Source organism: Polistes fuscatus, unplaced genomic scaffold, assembly GCF_010416935.1.
Source record: "Polistes fuscatus isolate 324 unplaced genomic scaffold, CU_Pfus_HIC Scaffold11, whole genome shotgun sequence".
Classification (NCBI taxonomy): domain Eukaryota; kingdom Metazoa; phylum Arthropoda; class Insecta; order Hymenoptera; family Vespidae; genus Polistes; species Polistes fuscatus.
Window position 1 is genome coordinate 7,131,362 of NW_025113009.1, and position 18,432 is coordinate 7,149,793.

At 37.9% G+C, this 18,432-nt stretch overlaps 1 protein-coding gene across 7 annotated transcripts in view; it reads left to right on the plus strand.

Moving 5' to 3' along the window:
* Window positions 1–18,432, plus strand: part of LOC122526185 (transcription factor Sox-2-like) — a 105,673-nt gene that overhangs the window by 52,328 nt on the left and 34,913 nt on the right. For all 7 annotated transcript variants that reach the window (XR_006305984.1, XR_006305983.1, XR_006305982.1 and 4 more), the window contains exon 2: window positions 7,588–7,653. Coding sequence is in view for 2 of the 7 variants with exons in the window: in XM_043649397.1 (XP_043505332.1) it covers window positions 7,588–7,653 (66 nt within the window). In the remaining 5 variants the exon portion in view is untranslated. The remainder of the gene's footprint in view (window positions 1–7,587; window positions 7,654–18,432) is intronic.

The following is an 18,432-nucleotide window of genomic DNA, read 5'->3' on the forward strand; positions in this document are numbered from 1 at the left end:
CGAATCGACGATCGACGGATATCTATCCCGAAGAAAAAGAAAAAGAAGAAGAAGAAGAAGAAGTATAGGATCCTCTTCTCCTTTTTTCAAAAGTAAAAGAAGAAATAGCGGTTAATCGAGAGGATACCTGAAAAACGGATGCGGTCTTTTTTACGTAGGAAAAAGAAACTAACATGAGACTTTCGAGTAATGGTAAACGGGTAATTTGTCAAGTGGGTCAGTAATTTTTTCTTTTTTTACACAATTTTACAATATCCAGATTAAAATAATTTACAAATTGCACAGTTGAGAATATTATTTCATTTAATACCATCGATGACACTCTTTCGCGATCGTTATAACATGGAGGTCTAACTGAAATCTCGGGCATCCTTGGGCCCTTGCTTTTACCTTTTTCTCTCTCTCTCTCTGCCCCTTCTCTTCCCCTCTCTAACGCCCATCACTTCTCTTCTCTTCTCTTCTCTTCACTTCGGTCTGACAGGCCCGATATCCTGCAAGCATAGGACCCTATGGTGTGCTGCTAGTTTCCCTTCCCTTTTCATCCCCTGTCGACTAGCGGGGACCGTAACCGTGCAGCTGCGTCTCCTCGGCCAGGTGTTTTCTCTCGCAACGTTGCCGCAAGGGTAACTCTCTCTCTCTCTCTCTTTCCTTTCCTTTCCTTTCCTTTCCTCTCCTCTCCTCTCCTCTCCTATCCTCTTCTCGTTTACGATTCGCTGAACAACCCTCGGTTGAAACGAAACGTCGACTCTACGTAGACGACGACTGGTGAGCCAACGCGTTAGAAAAGTACGACGTACTTATTGCTCAACGCATGCGGCACACACTCGACTCGTTGTTACCCGGTACTACTTGCCAGTTGCATTATATACATTGTTTTATTTATTCTTTGTTGTAATTTGTTTGTTTGTTTGTTTTTTTTTCTGTCTTTTTTTTCTTTTTTTCCCCAATAAATTGTAGCTCGTTAAACCTGATCTCGCAAATAAGTACTCGTACCGTACAATAAATATTCAATATTTTGTAGTCTCTTGTTTATTATGACACGTTTAACTTATACGTATAGTTTTAAAACGATTAACAATGGACAATAGATTTTATAAATACGTTGTAAATTGTCACGAATGAAAATATTGATCGGCAACATTATTATTACTTTATATTGATATTATTTGTGTAATTCTATTTGTTATAAATATCGCGTCACGTTTATTAAATAATTTTCATCTTTGTGTCATATATTACGTTAACGTATCATACTTCAGATATTTTTTCTCGATTAAATCTATCGAAAAATCAATTGGATTTGTTGTATAGGACGAATTGGTTGGTTCAATATGAAGAAATACGGTGAGAAATCGATCGAAAGGATTTTGTTAAAAAAAAAAAAAATAAAAAAAGGACGCTACGAAATATCGTTTTGTCGTAGGTAACACAGTCCGGGCGTGGAATCGACGGATAGAAAATTGCGGAAACGAGAAACCGGCGATATCGTTGATAAGAACGACGGCCGGGCAACGTTCTCTCATTGCCTCAATTTCCACATCCACTTCCACCACTTCCACTTCCGTTAGCGATCGTTTTTTCCCATCGGTCGAGCCTGTAAAAATGAAGAAACAATTTGCGTATCAACGCTAACGTCATTTTTTGGATATTTTTTTTTCTATTTCATTATTATTATTATTATTATTATTATACCTAACTTCTTTTTGCAATACCCCTAAGTATTCGAACGGTTCGATTAATTTCTCGTAAATGATCGAATATAGAAAAAAAAAAAAGTAAAAACTAGAAAAAAAAAATATGAAATAAATCTTAGAGAATAATTTTGATAGAATAAGTTAACGCAATGACAAAAGATACGACGAGGAAGGAAGATGATGATCTATAGATCCAAAGCGTCACGATCCGTGGCGCTCGAGCGAGTTCTCTATGCGTATACGCACGTGTTTGTGTGTGTGTCGTCTGAAAACGGAAGCCGGAGTTCCCCGGTCGTTGTGTATCGGGAGAGTGAGAGAGGGGAGAAGCCTACCGGAACGCCGGAACCGGAAGGGTGCGGAACCTGCACGACCGACGTGCCGGACGGTACTGGCTCGCACTGATTACTCCCTGATGAAACGTACCGGCTCGTTGACTTTACCAGGGTCATCAGAAGTACGATCGATAAAACACGAATAGAAAACACCGATCGGATTCTCCTAAGCGGGAACTCTGATCGTAATTACTTACGTTGCAAAATAGTCCTACGTTCGTTAGACTTTACCTCCTTTTTTTTCTTCTTTTTTTTTTTTTGCTTTTCTTTTTTGCAACATCACTCGGTGGATGAATTAGCGATCGAATTATTTTCTTTTTAGAATAAAATAATTAAAAGTTCTTTAACATCTCTATTTAGGGAATGCATAATGTATGAAAAAAGATTGCTTCGAAGAGATTGTTTCTTCTTTCTTTTTTTTATTAATATACAAATTATTAGATACATGTAAAAGTTACTTAATAAGCAGTAGCAAGAAACATTTTAAACGATCTAACGTATTAATAATTACTTAACGCATTGAACATGGTCGAAGATGAGAACCGGTTAGAACATCAAACGAAAAGAAATCGTAACGTTATCTCGATGATAAAGTAAAAGAATAAATAAAAGAAGGTTTTTTTTTTCGTAATGGAAAAGAGTAGATCTGTGATGAAAGTGCTTTTACCTGTATCATCGTCATCATCGTCGTCATCATCGTCGTCGTCGTCGTCGTCGTCGTTGGTGCGAACGGTAACTAATGACCTCGAGGTTTAGACAAAACGTCGTATCGGCAAGCAGGAGGAAATTGCCCGGCAACCTACCGCATTGCGACCAGGGGCCCTCTCTACCTCTCCCTCCTAAACAAGAGGTCCCCATTAAGCCAAATGACTCGAGGCAGCGAGCCACTCGTGATTAAAAGGGCGATTTGTTATGCGGATACCGGGCTAGGCCGCGGCAACTTGTATGTATATGTTTCTGTGTGTGTATATGTATATATGTATGTATATGTTATAGGTACATGGTTACACGTCATTACGTCTGTGCCAATAAACAAGCAAGCAAGCAAGCAAGCAAGCAAGCAAGCAAGCCAGTTTCCACACCTTCGATCCGTCAAACGAAACATTTTTAATCATCTTATTATTAATCTCTTTCTCTAACGAGTCGGTGGATTTCGTCAATGGATATTTTTTTTTTCTTTTGGATAAATCTTACTTTATACTCTTCGTAAATTCCACGAAACGAATATTATCATTTTTATGATTCAACTTTTGATCTCGTAATATCCGTTTTTCGTAATTGTCCAACAGGAAGAGACGAAAAATAGACACAGGATCCATCACGAAGTACGTTTAATTTATACAGATATAAGCTATAGGTTAGTAAGTTTGTTCTCCTCGCGTACACCCTTTCGATTACCCTTATTTTCCATTTGCTCCCTTTTTTTTGTTTACCTCGCGGAAAGAAATCACGACGAATTTCCTGTCTGTCGTATGGGAATTTCTCTCATTGAGAGAGAGAGAGAGAGAGAGCAGGTGAAAGGGGAGTGCAGATATACGTGAATCTTTTTCTTTCTCACTCTTTCCTCTTTCATGTGCTTTTTTTTTGTTTCTCTTCTTATGGGAAATTTATGAACAGTACACCTGCCGAAATGAACGAATTCAATTCGAGTGTACGAACATATGTACGTGTGTGCACTATACGTCGTGATTCGCGTCGGTGTTTAACGACGTTAAGGTTGTGGGAACTAGTTGGTTATGGGTGGGACGACCACCACACCGCTTAAATACAGTGATTACAACGTCAGATACACGATACAAGCACGTTGCACGAAGATTGGTACTTTCCAAGTCCCGACCACCCTCCTACGCGTAACGTTTGTCGTTGAAACGCAAATCTTATGCTCGAATAAACTCTCATGTTTAATATTTATTTTTCATAAATATAGAAAAAGTAGGTCGAGTAGAGAATTGAGCTTAATTTTATTTTTTTTATTTTGTTTTTTATTTATTTAAAATCGTTCCACTTTATCTAGTTTAATTACTTATTGTTATTTTATTTCTTTTTTTTCTAGAATTAATATTAAAATATAAGATAGCTCTCGCTGTTTTCAATTGTATAATTTGTGTCGACGAAATGGTCATATATATTATTGATTATGTAAATTAACTTTAGAGACTTTTAACCAAACCTAATGTATTTCAATTAATATCATTTCTAAACTCAACACAAATATTAAAATATGTAAGATATGGGGTAGAAATCTGTATTTAAATACTATTATAGGTATATCAAGGTAAACACAAGAAAGTTTAAAGTTTTAATACGACGCCCTTTTCAATAGGGCATTCACGAATATAAAGAAGAAGAAGAAGAAGAATAGGAATAAGAATAAGAAGGGCGTTGACGTTTTAAAGTTGTCTCGCAAGAATGAATTTTGGCGAGGCTCCTCTCGAGCACGTATTCCCGACGAGGTGCACCCTTATCGTCGTATTTTAAATACGATAACGTTATATCTGGTGATTCTTTGGGTTGAACGCAGCCCCAAAGCACAAAGGCGAAGAATTTCCTGTGGAAAGGCAGCGGTGGCGGCAGTGGTGGTGGTGGTGGTGGTGGCACCACCGGATTCGACAGAAACGGCGAACATCCAATCTCCGAGTAGCTTTGATCGATGACACGCGGACAAGTGGAAGAGACGAGTAAAGGTTCCGTAGGAGTGCGCGAGGGGGTTGATAGTGTCGGTGGGTGAGATTGCCTTGTCACCTTGACAAATGGTTGGAGAACGAAAGGTACCAGCCGAACGTTCAAACGCCCTCCGCAAAGGTCCTGCCAATCCCTTAAATTTTCTTCCTTCTATTTCCCTTCCTTCACACACACACACACACACACACACATATATATATATATATATATCTTTCTTACTTTTTTTTCTCTTTTTCTTACTCGGCACCTCACCTGCACGTCTCCCACGAGACCCTCAAAGACACCCGCCTTGCCACCCTTGGTGTCTATTAGTCATTAACTATCGACAACCCTGGCAAATAGCTGCATAGTTAAATCAGCCCTTCGAAAAAGTTCCTTTTATTCAGAGGGAATTTCTAAATCAATTACTTATATCGTTGTTGTTTTGTTTTTTCGTTGATTCGTCATCCATCCTTACAAGGTGTGATACAGGGATTCCGAGATAATGTGTTTCTCCATTTTTTAACATAGATCTTTTTCATATATTTTTTGTCGCGTAATATAGTATTATAATTATTTAAATTCTTATGATACTATGAAGAAATATTCTGAGAAGTGATTCGATGATTGTAACTATCGTTAACAGTTACCCAACTTGTTCTCGAACACGTTTCATTACTTCGGTGTTTACCACCCGACCGAGTTACGCTCCATTTACGGTAAGAATATGCGATCGTCATTCGACACTGTCCGTCATCCTAACTCATAGCAACGAATACGCCCGTCACTTTGCGTTCTCCACTTTCCCGGATAGCGTAATGCCGACTTTGACGATAACTCGACAACTAGATTGAAACGATTTTAATTAATTCTCGATGAGCCTGATTAATCTACTCGTTAGAATAAATAAATATAACTATGTATGTGTATCTGTGTGTGTGTGTAACGATCAATTTTGAATCCCTTTTACAACTTTCTTCTTTCTCTTCTTCTTTTCGTTCATTTTTAAATTAAAGAAAACTCATGACAAAGCAAGAATCTTTGAGTATTAATAATCTTATCGATTAATCGGAAGACGATACGAATAATAAGAATTTTGATAAATTGACTTCCTCGTGTAATAAGAGTCAAAAAGAAAAAGAAAAAAGAACTTGTCTTCGGAGTTTCGTTTTACGTTGCTAAGTATTCCGTAGGAATTAATTTTCGTATCAGCACTTTCATATTTTTTACTCGCTTTAACGAATTAAGTTAATATTTCTTTAATCGTTAGAGAGAGAGAGAGAGAGAGAGAAGGAAACAGAAAGTTGTCGGATTGAAAAATCACATTCCAGGGATTCGCATTCCCACACGCGTGACAATCGTGCGTGACAACGTGCGTGATTTCCACCCTCGACGTGCTTGCATACCCCCAATGGACAGATGGGGTTCTCACGAGACCCTTTTCGCGTTACCACCATACATCTTGTCATTATCTTCTTTCGACTTCGTTAGGGACGTTCAAAACCCGAAAGACTTATGCTTGACTTTGAAATTAAAATGTATATGAAAATTTCATGGCTATTTTTGTTTAATTATTAATAATTAACAGATTCGTTATAGAATATTAGATAGAATAAGATTGAAATGTAAAATGTATTATTAAATTGAAGAATATTAATACCATTTAACGAGTTTAGAAGTAAGAAAACAAACAGTCATGAAATTAAATGAAACAATTCGAACGAACAAATAAAATGAAATATCGAATGAGTATCGTATTTTGTTTGTATTAGTCAAGAATTAATGGACTGAAATATAAAAATAAATCAACAAAAGTGTTCGTCGAGAGAAATGGTATTTATATATACTCGCGTGAGATAAAAAGAAAAATATAATTATATAAAGAAATACACCTTCGGATCGTCAATCACAACCCTCGCGAATTTAACGAACGACTGATTTAAAGAGCCCGAACGAAATAATATCCCTTTTTATTTGATAGGAGAAGTCAAAGAAGGGAATATATAAACGAAAGAGGGAGACGATTGGAAAGTACCTTTCGATCGTATATATCTTTCTTTACATATAGGTATATGTACATATATATGAGAGATACATATAAGTATATCCGTATATTTACGTACCCAACTACGAGAGTGTAAAAATGTCGGGCCACGACATTGACGGCGTCGTTGCGATCGGCTTGACAACGGACTCGAACTCGTAGCGGTCGCTAGAATGAGAGAAAGAAACAAAAAAAAAGGAGGAAGAAAGTCGAATAAAACGCATTCCCTTGGTTCGTCGACGAGATAATGTATCGGTATGTCGAGCCGTGAAAGCTCGACGTATCCCGCCTGCGGTGTTTTATTATTACGCTTTTGCGATATGCAAGAAGAGAAACAAATAATAAACGTATCGACACTTTCTGTAGTATGCCGAGCACGAACTAACCAACCCAACGTATACGACGAGTACGTATGTAAAAAAACACACATAGGTAATATTTGTATTTATAGATACGTATATGAAGTTATACTAGTTAGTATAAACCAGTCTATGAGTAGCTTCGCACCTTGTATATCTCTTCGTGTCCCTCTAACTCCTGTCAATTCGTTTATATTCCTGTCCAAGCAAGACAACTTCGATAATATTCTTTTTCATTCTCAACATTGTCTCGTCTCGATAACTTTAAAGTGTTTTTTGCAAATCTACAATTTGGATCGTTGCGTGTTATTTTTTCATTTTTCCTTTTCTTTCTTCTTCTTCTTCCTTTCCCCCCCTCATCACCGTTTCTAATCGTTACGGTATTTCGTTCGTATTTATAGATACGTCATATATTCATAGCACATTTTATATCTAAAAATATATAACAAAGTATATTTCGATATATATACTTTACCGTTATTGTTTGTTTGTTTCAGGTCTGAAAGTGATCGAAAAATGTTGAACCCAGAAACCGGTTGTTATTCGGAATCCGTGCGAGCATGGTGAGTAAAACCTCTCCTCTCGGATTAGAATTAATGAAATACATGAGTTTATTCTTATTTTCTTTTTTTCTTTTTTTTTTTTCATACTAACGATTTATAAAGATCATCTTTTTTAATACGTGTTCTAACAAGGCAGGAGAAAGAGTATAAAGAAAAAGAACAATATGGTGACAAGAAGAAAAAGAAGGAAACGATAATAAACATTTCGTGTGACCGAAAATGTTGAGGATAAATTGATTCGAGGACGATGTGATTTCATAAAAAAAAAAAAGAAAAAAAAAGATAACACGATCTTATCCGTTAATCGTAGGGTGAAATATTTCAAATCGCGTGACGTTTAATCCTTATCCTCATAGGGTATCCTCATTAACGCGTAATCTTAATTAGGTACAAAACGGCAGCGCATGCATGCCGCCACCGACAAGGAGTAGTTGTTACGTGTACGTTCAACGTTGGTAGTAGGAGCTTGTACTTAGGTAGGACAACATATATGTAACATGGTTCTCTAATTCTGTACGACGTACGGTTCCGTTGCGTGTTAACAGCAGTAGCAAGCAACAGCAGCAGCATGCTGGTAGTAAAGGTATACTCTTAACACGATTCTACCTTTACGCACGGTTTCACGCTCGTGTCTTACACGCTTCGTTGAGCAAACGATTTTTCACCCCTTTTTCTTGCGTTATAATCAAAATAATTTTCGATCGATTGATTGGACGGACGACGGACTCTCATATACATAAGTTAACTCGATCTTTTCAACGCGTGTAATATAAACCTTAGGTTGGATCGAAAATTATTTTATTTCGTACTTTCAATTATATTCTTACCATCGATATATACGATTGTTCGGAAAATTGAAGCTGATTTTTCAAGGAACGTACGAAGACAATATTATATATATTTAACATTGGAATTATTATTATTATTATTGTTAAAATACAATTGTATCGTAAAAAAATGTTATCACATAGAAATAATTTATAATGAATAACGTTGTTTAAGGGTTTATAGGTCACATACCGAAAATGAATATTTTATGATCGTAATATTTACCCTTGTTTCACTTTTAAAAGGGCAGTTTTATTTGTCGTAGCATACTGTCGTCATGCTTGCAGCATGTTGTTCTCTCTCTCTCTCTCTCTCTCTCTCTTTCTTTCTCTTTATCTCCCTCTTTTTTTATTCTTTCTTTCTGTCTCGTATCCAACGTTCGTCTTGTTTCTCTTTCTCTCTCTCTCTCTCTCTCCTTCTCTCCATCCTTTTTACTTTTCTCCTTTTTGTTGATCTCACCACCCGTAACGGCATCCTCTCACCTTCTCGTAATTTACGATCGTTTCTTGACCGTAACTCTTTTTTGCATAATTCTCAGCAGTGTGTCCTGAGCGGCGGGCACACTGCTTGCTTGCTTGCCTGCCTGCCTGCCGTCCCCTCGAACGAGTAATAGTATACCAAGCTCCTCGAGTATTTTTATCGTCTATACGACATCCGTGAAATTCGTAAAATACGAACGGTCATCTTCGCAGATCGATCGTCGTAATTGGTTCTAGTAATTTACTACTACTTTAGTAGTAATAGTAGTAGTAGTAGTACTAGTAGTAGTAGTAGTAGTAGTAGTAGTAGTAATCGTCATCGGTTGAAAGTTTAGAAAGAAAGAGACGACGAAATCATCCTTATAACACCAGATCGTTTCTAATTTTCTTCCCTTGAAATCTTTCTCCCGATAGATAGACTTTTCGCGAGAGAAAGAAATCTCCTACGAAAAGAAGTAAATACGTATTTGCGACGATTGCTATGACGATGATGACGAGGAAACGAAGAGGCACAAACGGGGGATGGAAAGGGGCGAGCAAGGGGGTAGGAGGAGGAGGAGTAGTCACGCGCTTAGACGCACGATTATTTATTTTTAACGCGTCCCGTGGTTGCTTTCTCTCTCTCTCTCTCGCATACACACACACACACACACATACACAGAGAAACGATTTATCTGCAATTGCGATTCCTTTTCTTAGGACATTAGGGAGGCGATCGCGAGACAGGAGACGCGGAGGGGAGCAGAGACGTAATGCGATTAAGGTCGTTATCAGATGTCGCTTCCACTTCTCGCGTGATGACGTCGACATTCGCGCTCGTTTGTCATCGCGTGACGTCGTCACGGGGGTTGCATGATTTACTTCCGTCTTTCCCCTTTTCGCACCCTCCTCCTCCTCCTCCTCCTCCTCCTTCTGCTCCTTCTCCTTCTCCTCGTCATTTCGTCCATTTCTTTTTCCGCTTTTCGCCCACCTCCTCCTCCTCCTCTTCCTCCTCTTCCTCCTTTTCCTCCTTTTCCTCTTTCTCCTTTTTTTAACTCGTCATAGTAAACTCCTCTCAAGGAAGAAGGAAACGTTAAGTTGAAGATATGAAAGAAGTAACGAGAAAAGAATGATGTTATATTTGGAGATAACAGGATTTTACTCCTACCCTAATCCCACCTCCCACCCCTTTCAGACATTTGTATTTTTATTCTTTTTTTCGAAATATTTATTCGAATTTATTGGTCCTGGGTGTACCGTAATTAGTTAAGGATAGTTCGCGTGTTACACGAAGTATAAATGAACATCCGAAAATCATTTAATTCGCCCTCCTACTTACTTCCGACACTTTTTCGATTCGGACGAGGACGCGTTAAAGAGTCCAACATGGGATCATCGTGTTGTCCTTGGTTCTCTTGTTAGTAAAGGGACAATGAAAGAGAGAGAAAGAGAGAGATGTTCTATCATGGTCAGAATTCGTCGTAAAGAGGGTGTGGCTCCGAGATATAGCGATGATTAGAAGCTACACCACCCCCCTAAGTTCTCGTACGAGAGTTCGAGGGTGGATCCGGAAAATTCATGGAGTTACTTAGGATCTCCGTAGCTCAATCGTTTATCTTGCGACTATGGGCTCCGAGAAAAAGGGGAACAGGAAGAGAAAGAGAGAAAGAGAGAGATAGCGAGAGAGAGAGAGAGAGTGAGAGGGAAAAGGAAGTCGTTATGTCGTCGAGAGGCCACACCGGGGTCGAGACGATAATCCTAATTAATAATTAATTACCACCGGAGACACTCCCGTACTTTTGTACCCTCCATTTCTCTCTCTCTCTCTCTCTTACTCTTTTTTTTCTTCTGCCCCCTCTCGAACCGGAGAATAATGCTCGATTGAATTCTTCCTGCTACGGACAGTAAGTTATCCTAATGTATTTTATTAAATAAGATTGTATAGAAATTTGATTGAGATTATTTTTTTTCTTTCTTTTTTATTTTTTTTTTTAATATTAACAGAATAATATTAATTCGATACAGTTTCTTTGATCGAATTTGAAGATTACAATAACGACGAGGAAAAAAATGGAAGGCCTGATGATTACTTCTCATTGTTAGTCAATTATGTTTTTGTCTTTCTTTTCGTTTTTTTTGTTATTAAAAACAACAATGACCGCGTTAACGCGTCATTTATCTATATGCATCGAATTTCTAATCAGTTTAAAGTTATGCGTTCAGGCGTGACGACTCGAGTTTGACGTTTATAAAATATTATTTAACGATTCTCTTTGCATGGACCATCATCCCGTTCGGATTGTTGTTTTTGTTATTTTCAATCATTGGCGCGATAACACGATCATTCTCCTTTATTCGATCCTTTGACGAAGGATTCCTTCTCATCGAATTAACGTCGAACGTGGACGTATAGTTTCGATCTACGCCAATGTTCGCCAAAATAAAATGCTTTTTACGATCATCTCTCTCTCTCTCTCTCTCTCACACACACACACACACACACACACACACTCTCTCTCTCTCCGTTTCTCTTTTTAACTCTCTTCTTTTCAGTATAAGCGTTCACCGAGCAGTAAATTTCATCGAACGTAAACGCAGTAAAAGCTAGCACAGTGGTGGTGGTTGGTTGGTTGGTTGGTTGGTTGGTTGGTGGTGGTCGAGATTCGAGATCGAAATAAATAACCATTTGGACTTTTCCAAACGTCGTTGTCGATGAGAGGGAACTAGCTCATGTATCTTATACAACGTTTGCAAAGGAAAACGCGTGTGTTTTAAAAAAAAAAAAGAAATAATAAAAATACAAAAGTACAGTGTAGTATACGAGAAAAAGAAAACACACGAGGTAGAGAAATCGCTCGAGTTTTACGAGATTTCATAGTAAAAGAGAACGAGAGAGCTAGAAAAAGAGAAAGAGAAAGAGAGAGAGAGAGAGAGAGAGGAATATACGAGGAAGAAACGGGAGTCAACGACATTGCTTGAGAAAAAGAGATAAAGATAGTAAGATAAATAGAATGAGAAGATACTCTCTCTCTCTCTCTCTTTCTCTTTCTCTTTCTCTTTCTCTTTCTGTTCGCTTCAGGAGCCTCAACCAACTCGAGATTTTTCTTTCGTACGGTTCTTTCTCTCTCTCGGAAAGTTGTACGCGTGCGTCGGTAGTACATGGCGGAGTCTCGAACCCCCCAGGAGCACCCCAGTTTGTCAAGTCGACCCTTCGGTGTCGCTTACAAGACGGCAAATTTGTCTCAGATAAGCAAAACAAACACATCGCGGTTGGATGAGCCGCCTCCATTCGTCGTAGTCGTCGTCGTCTCTACGTCCTCCTCCTTTTTATTTTATTTTATTTTTTTTTCTCATCTTTTTCTACTTTTTCCTTTTGTATTTTGTCCTCTTTTATTTCGTTCCCATCTTCTTCTATTTCTTGTTCGTTTATACTACCTTGCTGGCTACTTGCCGTGTTCCGCTTCGTTCCATCTTCTAAATCTTTTTCTTATTCTTTCTTTCTTCTTCTTCTTCTTTTTCTTTTTCTTCTTCTTTACATTCGTTTACTTTTAAAACACACAACGTTTATCGTCACGACGCGGTATCACGCGTTCCATGTATTTTTTTGTTCTTTTTTTCGTTCTATACTTTTTTCACGATATTTTAATCGATCATTAATTAGTTCGAAGTTCCATTCGTAGAAGAAAAACAAATCTGTTTTTATTATTTAACAATAGCAATAGGATTATAATGGTGAATATTTAAAAGTGTGAAAAATTCGACGTTTACGTATTAGATGTATGTGATCTACGAGAACAACTCGGGGGATTCTGAATTATGGATCGATTCGGCGAATTCTCTGTTTCAAACCATTTTCTCGCATTTCGGTCGCTCGAGGGATTTGCATATATTAGATTTTATCCTTCTGAGAACGTCCGTCTTTCAGATGCGCGCGTATTTATGAGTATCCCCATATAATGGGTCCCGAATTCCAAATGGAATCCCGGTGGCAACTTCATTATAGTCGGTTCGACCGATTTAGAAAAGACTTATCGTCGAAAGACACTACTATTTACCTCGAACATGTTTTAAAACATCCTATTTTCGTTCAATTAGATCATCGAGATAAAAACTATAATTATTCGTCATTACGTATGCAAATTGTTCGGTTACGTTTATTTTTAACAAATTATTGGTTAGAATTTGACGTACGTTTGTGTATGTCGTATATGTATTTATGCGAAGATTTGACAGTTGACAGGAATTCTTTGTCGCGTTCGATGTGCATCGAATTTAATGAAAAAATCACTTTCCATTCTCAGGTATCGTATTCTTTTATCATGAAAATTCGTCACAGTAGATAAAGAAATAAATACTAGCTTCCGAAGTTCTTGGGGGTATCGTACATATCTACCCATGGTCGTTCCGTGAAATCCCTTTTTAACGGCAAACGAGAGTTTAATGCACTTTTTAAAGAGCTCAACTTACGATCCACGACGAATTAGATCGGGCAATCGAGAAAGGATTACGAATCATCAACGCGATAACGCATGGAATAAAAAAGGGAGAGGAAATAAACACGTACACACGCACGCACACACACACACACGTATGTAGTTTTCACATACGTGCATATATATTTTTTTAACGTACTCCAATGCAAAGTTTACGTACCTAGGTACACTGTGTATGTACACATACACAGTTTAAATGCAGGAGCAAATTCGTTTCGGTAAAGGCACGCAGGGTTGGTTGGTTGGTTGGTTGGTTGGCTGGCTGACTGGAGTTCGCTCATCGCACCCTGAAAATCGTAAGGGCAGCTGCGCGAAAAGAGAAATCTCAGAGACCTCCAGCTGCACTTTTCGATTCTACGAGGGTGACTAGTCATCGAGTAAGAGTGAGAGAGTTAATACTTGTCAGAGAGAACGAGATAAAGAGACTGAAAAAAGAAGAAGGGGAAGAGATTCGACGAAAATCATTTTGCACGTGTCAAACGGATGTCGATCGAGGAGAGTTCACTTAGATTCGATACGGTTTTCTTCGAGTCGCGAAACTAATCGCTAGGCTGAAACGATTCGCGAGCTATCCCCTTTATTCGTTTTACAAACAAAAAATATAGTATACCCTTAAAAGAAAAAAAAAAAAAAAATAAGAACACGTAAATACATTTTTTTAACGATCGTTATTATTTAATTTAATATCGTTAAAACATTCTTTATTATTTTTTCTGACTGAAAATTGAAACTTCTTTTTCATTATTTTTTTATTTTTTCAATTTCACGACAAATCTATCAAATGTAATATTCGTTATTTTATTTATCTTACGAAAAGAAAAAAAAAAGGAAAAAACATTGTTAGAACGTTTAATCTCGTTAACCTACGACATAATTTTTAATTGTTGTTTGTCAAACGAACAACATAAGTATACCAGGTAGATTTGCGGATTTTGTATAACGGTTGATTAATTATTGAATTAGAGAGTACGATACGTTTAATTATTTGTACGATTTTTAATGATAGGTATTGAAAGGTCACATACGTACGCCTACCATGTTGTTATTTTTCTATTAACGAATTTGGTTTTAACACGAGACTCTTGTGAAAGAATATTAGAGCGAAAAAGAGAGAGTCGACACACGCGTCATTGCGAGTACAAAAGAATAGTGGGGGTACTTTTAAGAGAAACCGTTCTCTCTTTCGATATACATATATATATATACATGTACATTGTACATATATAGAAAATCAACGAAAGCAGAATAGACGGGAGCATGCACGTGGTGCGTACACGTCGAGGAACCAGCCCTCCGGGGGTTTTGTCGAGGGGTAAACATCGTGTAACCACCACCGGGGAAACACGCAGGGGGTGAGTTGCGATTGTGCTCGGCCGAGGTTCTCGCATACGAATCCATAAATATTTTATTGGCTCGTCATTCGATTTTATTGCGGCAGGTAATCGAATGACACGCCGGATTACGCCCACGGTATTTCTATTTATTTCGAAAGAAATGCTCGATTTATAACGCATTCTAGTCGACACCCGCGAACGCGTAGGCGATTGGAAATTCAAAATTCCAAGTTAATTAGCGAAATCGTTTATCCTTCTTATTATCATTATTATTGTCTTTAATTCGTATAATTATTTATATTTTTTGATCGAACAAATGGTTGAGCGAGAAAACGTTCTTATAAAAATAAACACTTATTTATTAACATCTCACATAAAAAGGTATCTAAAACAACAAAATTAATAACTAAACGAAAACAAAAGTAATAGATATACGTAATAATATTGTATTATAGAATATGATAGAAAATCGAGATGATTTAGAAAACATATTAAGCTAGCTACAAGCGTAGTCTTTCTTTCCCTTCGTTCATCTCGCTTAATTAAACCGAGGCACTTAGTAGCAGTGAATGGTTCTTGATTGGCAAAGAGGTACCTACCTTCCTACCTACCTTACCTACCTACCTACCTACCTACCTACCTATCTACCTACCTACCTACCTACCTACCAACGAGAGGACGAGCTCTCGTAAGTTGGCGAACAGGATACACGTACGACGACTTGAGCTCGAGCCGAGTCGATGGCAGGACGAGTCGGCCACTCAGTCAACATCATGCGAATGCTGAGTTATGTCGAGGGTCCGGCTTCTTTTAAACTCGCCAATAAATCGGCCGTTCTTCCTTCAAGATGCGGTTCCTCTCTCTCTCTCTCTCTCTCTTTCTCTCTCTCTTTTTCTCTCTCTTTCTCTTTCCCTTTCTTTTACTCTTTCTAGCTAGGTCTTTTCTTTCTTTCTTTCTTTCTTTTGCTTCTTCTTATTCATCCACACACATCCCCCCCACGCTTCCTAATTTTTATATTTTTTTTCTTCCACGGACCTATCCCGTCGGCCACCACCCTGAAGCTCGTACTTTTTCGTCTTCTTCTTCTTCTTCTTCTTCTTCTCCATCGTCTTCAGGTAGCACAAAATTCATTGCATCCTTTTTCCTCTCCTACCTGCGAATGCGCTCGACCGAGGTGCGAAAATATCGACTCGTTTGGCCGATGACTCGACGGCTTCTCTTTCTTCTTCTTCTTATTATATTTTACATCTCTCTCTCTCTCTCTCTCTTTCTCTCTTCATCCTTCCGTTACTCTTATTTTCTCTCTTTCTCTTTCTCGTAATATTTCTTCTCAAGATCGATCGTACTAACGGTACGATGTTAAGCGGTAGAAATGAAAAAAAAAAATAAAAAAAAATAAAAAAAATAAAAAACAAAAAAAAGAGAAGGAATAAGAGAAGAGACCAGGAGCCTCAGACGAGGTAATTATTCAGCTTCGTTTCAGCTTCATTCCAAATCGTTATGGAATATAACGAAGGACAAGGACGAAAATATCTATCTAACGCGTTACCAATCCTAACTTTTCTTTTTTATCTTTTTTTTTCTTCTTTTTTTTTCTTCTTTTTTTTTTTTTTTCTTTTTCCCTGCCCCATTGAAAACTCGACGATCGATAGCGCACAAATGCACGCACGTTGTAGCTTAAATTCGTCCGGCCGTCATTAATCAACGTAATGCACGCGACAGCCGATATAGGCATCTACGTTATCGACGTTTACTATCTCGGATGCTTTGATTTACATTTAGTCGGTTAAATCTTCATTCGAACGTATCGATCACATGACGATACGATAGCAGTCCCCCTCTCTCTCTCCCTCTCTCGCCCTCCCCCCTCCCCCACCCTAGTATAACGCGAGATCTGCCAATGTGTCTAGCTTTTTTTCTATTTTTCATCTTCTTTTTTTTTCTTCCCCTAATCGATTGTTATTCTACTTTCCCCTTTTTTTAATTACCATTGGTAGTAATTAATCAATATAAATCAATTTTCGTGATTTCTGTATTACGTTTAACAACGTATATACCCTATTTGCTATACGCGTTAACGCGATCGTTTTATTTTTCCTCCGATAAGAGTTACTACTATTCCAAGGTCAGTTTGAAGTAGAAGAAGAAGAAGAAGAAGAAAAAAATTATCCGAGAATGTTTTTCTGTCATTTTTTTTTAAAAGGTCCGTCGTCCCATACGAAATTCTCCAACGTGTAATATATTTTTTTTTCTTCTACGGTCTAAAAACGTTCAGCGAAAAAAAAGAAAAAGAAAGAAAGAAAGAAAAAAAAAACGCAAAAAACGTATCTGGAATGCACGAGGTTTATGTGCGGCAGTAAATTTTTTCTTCCTTTTTATTGCTTTTTTTTTTAATTTGGAAATCTCTCGGTAGGGTTGAAAGTATAGAATAATTTTTTTATTTTTGTCGTTCTAGACAGACCTATGAAAATTCTTGAACCCTAAAGCGTGCATTATATATATTTTATTTAATTTTTCTTTTTCAAGAAATAAATAAATAAATAAAAATCATCATAGAGAGAAGAGATTTGCAAAAAATGTAGGAGGAACTTTCATCGAACGGTTTTCGATCGTGTGACTCGCATTTAAAGAGTTTGATTAGAAGAGAGCAGCATGACGCAGTAATTAGTGTTCCCGTGGGGGCAATGCATAATCTCGTAGTCGTATCTTGGTAACTGACCGAGGCGGCGAGATCTCTCTCGGAATAGAGAGAATGCATAGAATAGCAAGCATTGGCAAACCAGCCGAGAAACGCGCAATGCATCACGAGGAGGATCGGTGCGTATCGAGAGGTGGAATCTTGGCGTGGCATCGGCACCACCGATTAATAATTACGGCATTGTCGCGCCCTCTCGCTAAACTCGCTTTAATCAATGTCATCGGGCCAATTTCCGATTACCGCTAGCTTCCATCTCACCCCTTGGCCCCCCTTTGGCTCCTATCCCCCTCTCCCCCGTCTACTACCACCCTTTTCCTACTATCACGGCCTTCTATCCAGGAAATTGCACGAGTGGTACTGCCGCCGGTGACCGAAACGCAACCGGAAGTCGCGATTTATCGGCCGGTTATCGATTATCTAATGTAAGGCTGGACGCTGGAAAGTGTCCTTCGAGAATCCAAATTGTCCGTTCTAATTTCGATATGACTTAGTTAGGGAAATCGTTTTAGTCTAATTGTTATCGTCTGTTCCATTGCATATATACGATGAATCGTTTGTTATATGTTTCCTTTTTCTTTTTTTTTTGAACTATGTGTGGATTGTAAATTTGTAGATGAAAAAAAGATACTCGATCTTACTAGAATATTGTTTAAAAAAAAAAAAAGGGGCTCTCGTTTTTTCGTCGTAGTAAAATAATATATCCGACGTATCGTAAAACTTGTTATCGTAAATTATACGTTGTCATCAGGTCAATTGAAGGAGCGAAAACATTTCACGGGGTTTGCAGGACAAATTCGAACGAAGTCTCGTTTATCAATCGGCAATTTTTCAAATTCCGAGCGACGTTGGCTTGTACAATCTCCCAAAGATAAAGAAAATATTTTGTTCGTTCGAACAGCGGAACGTATTTTAATTGCTTAGCTCAAGCGAAGGTTTTCCGACCTTTTGCCAAATTAAGATGATAAATC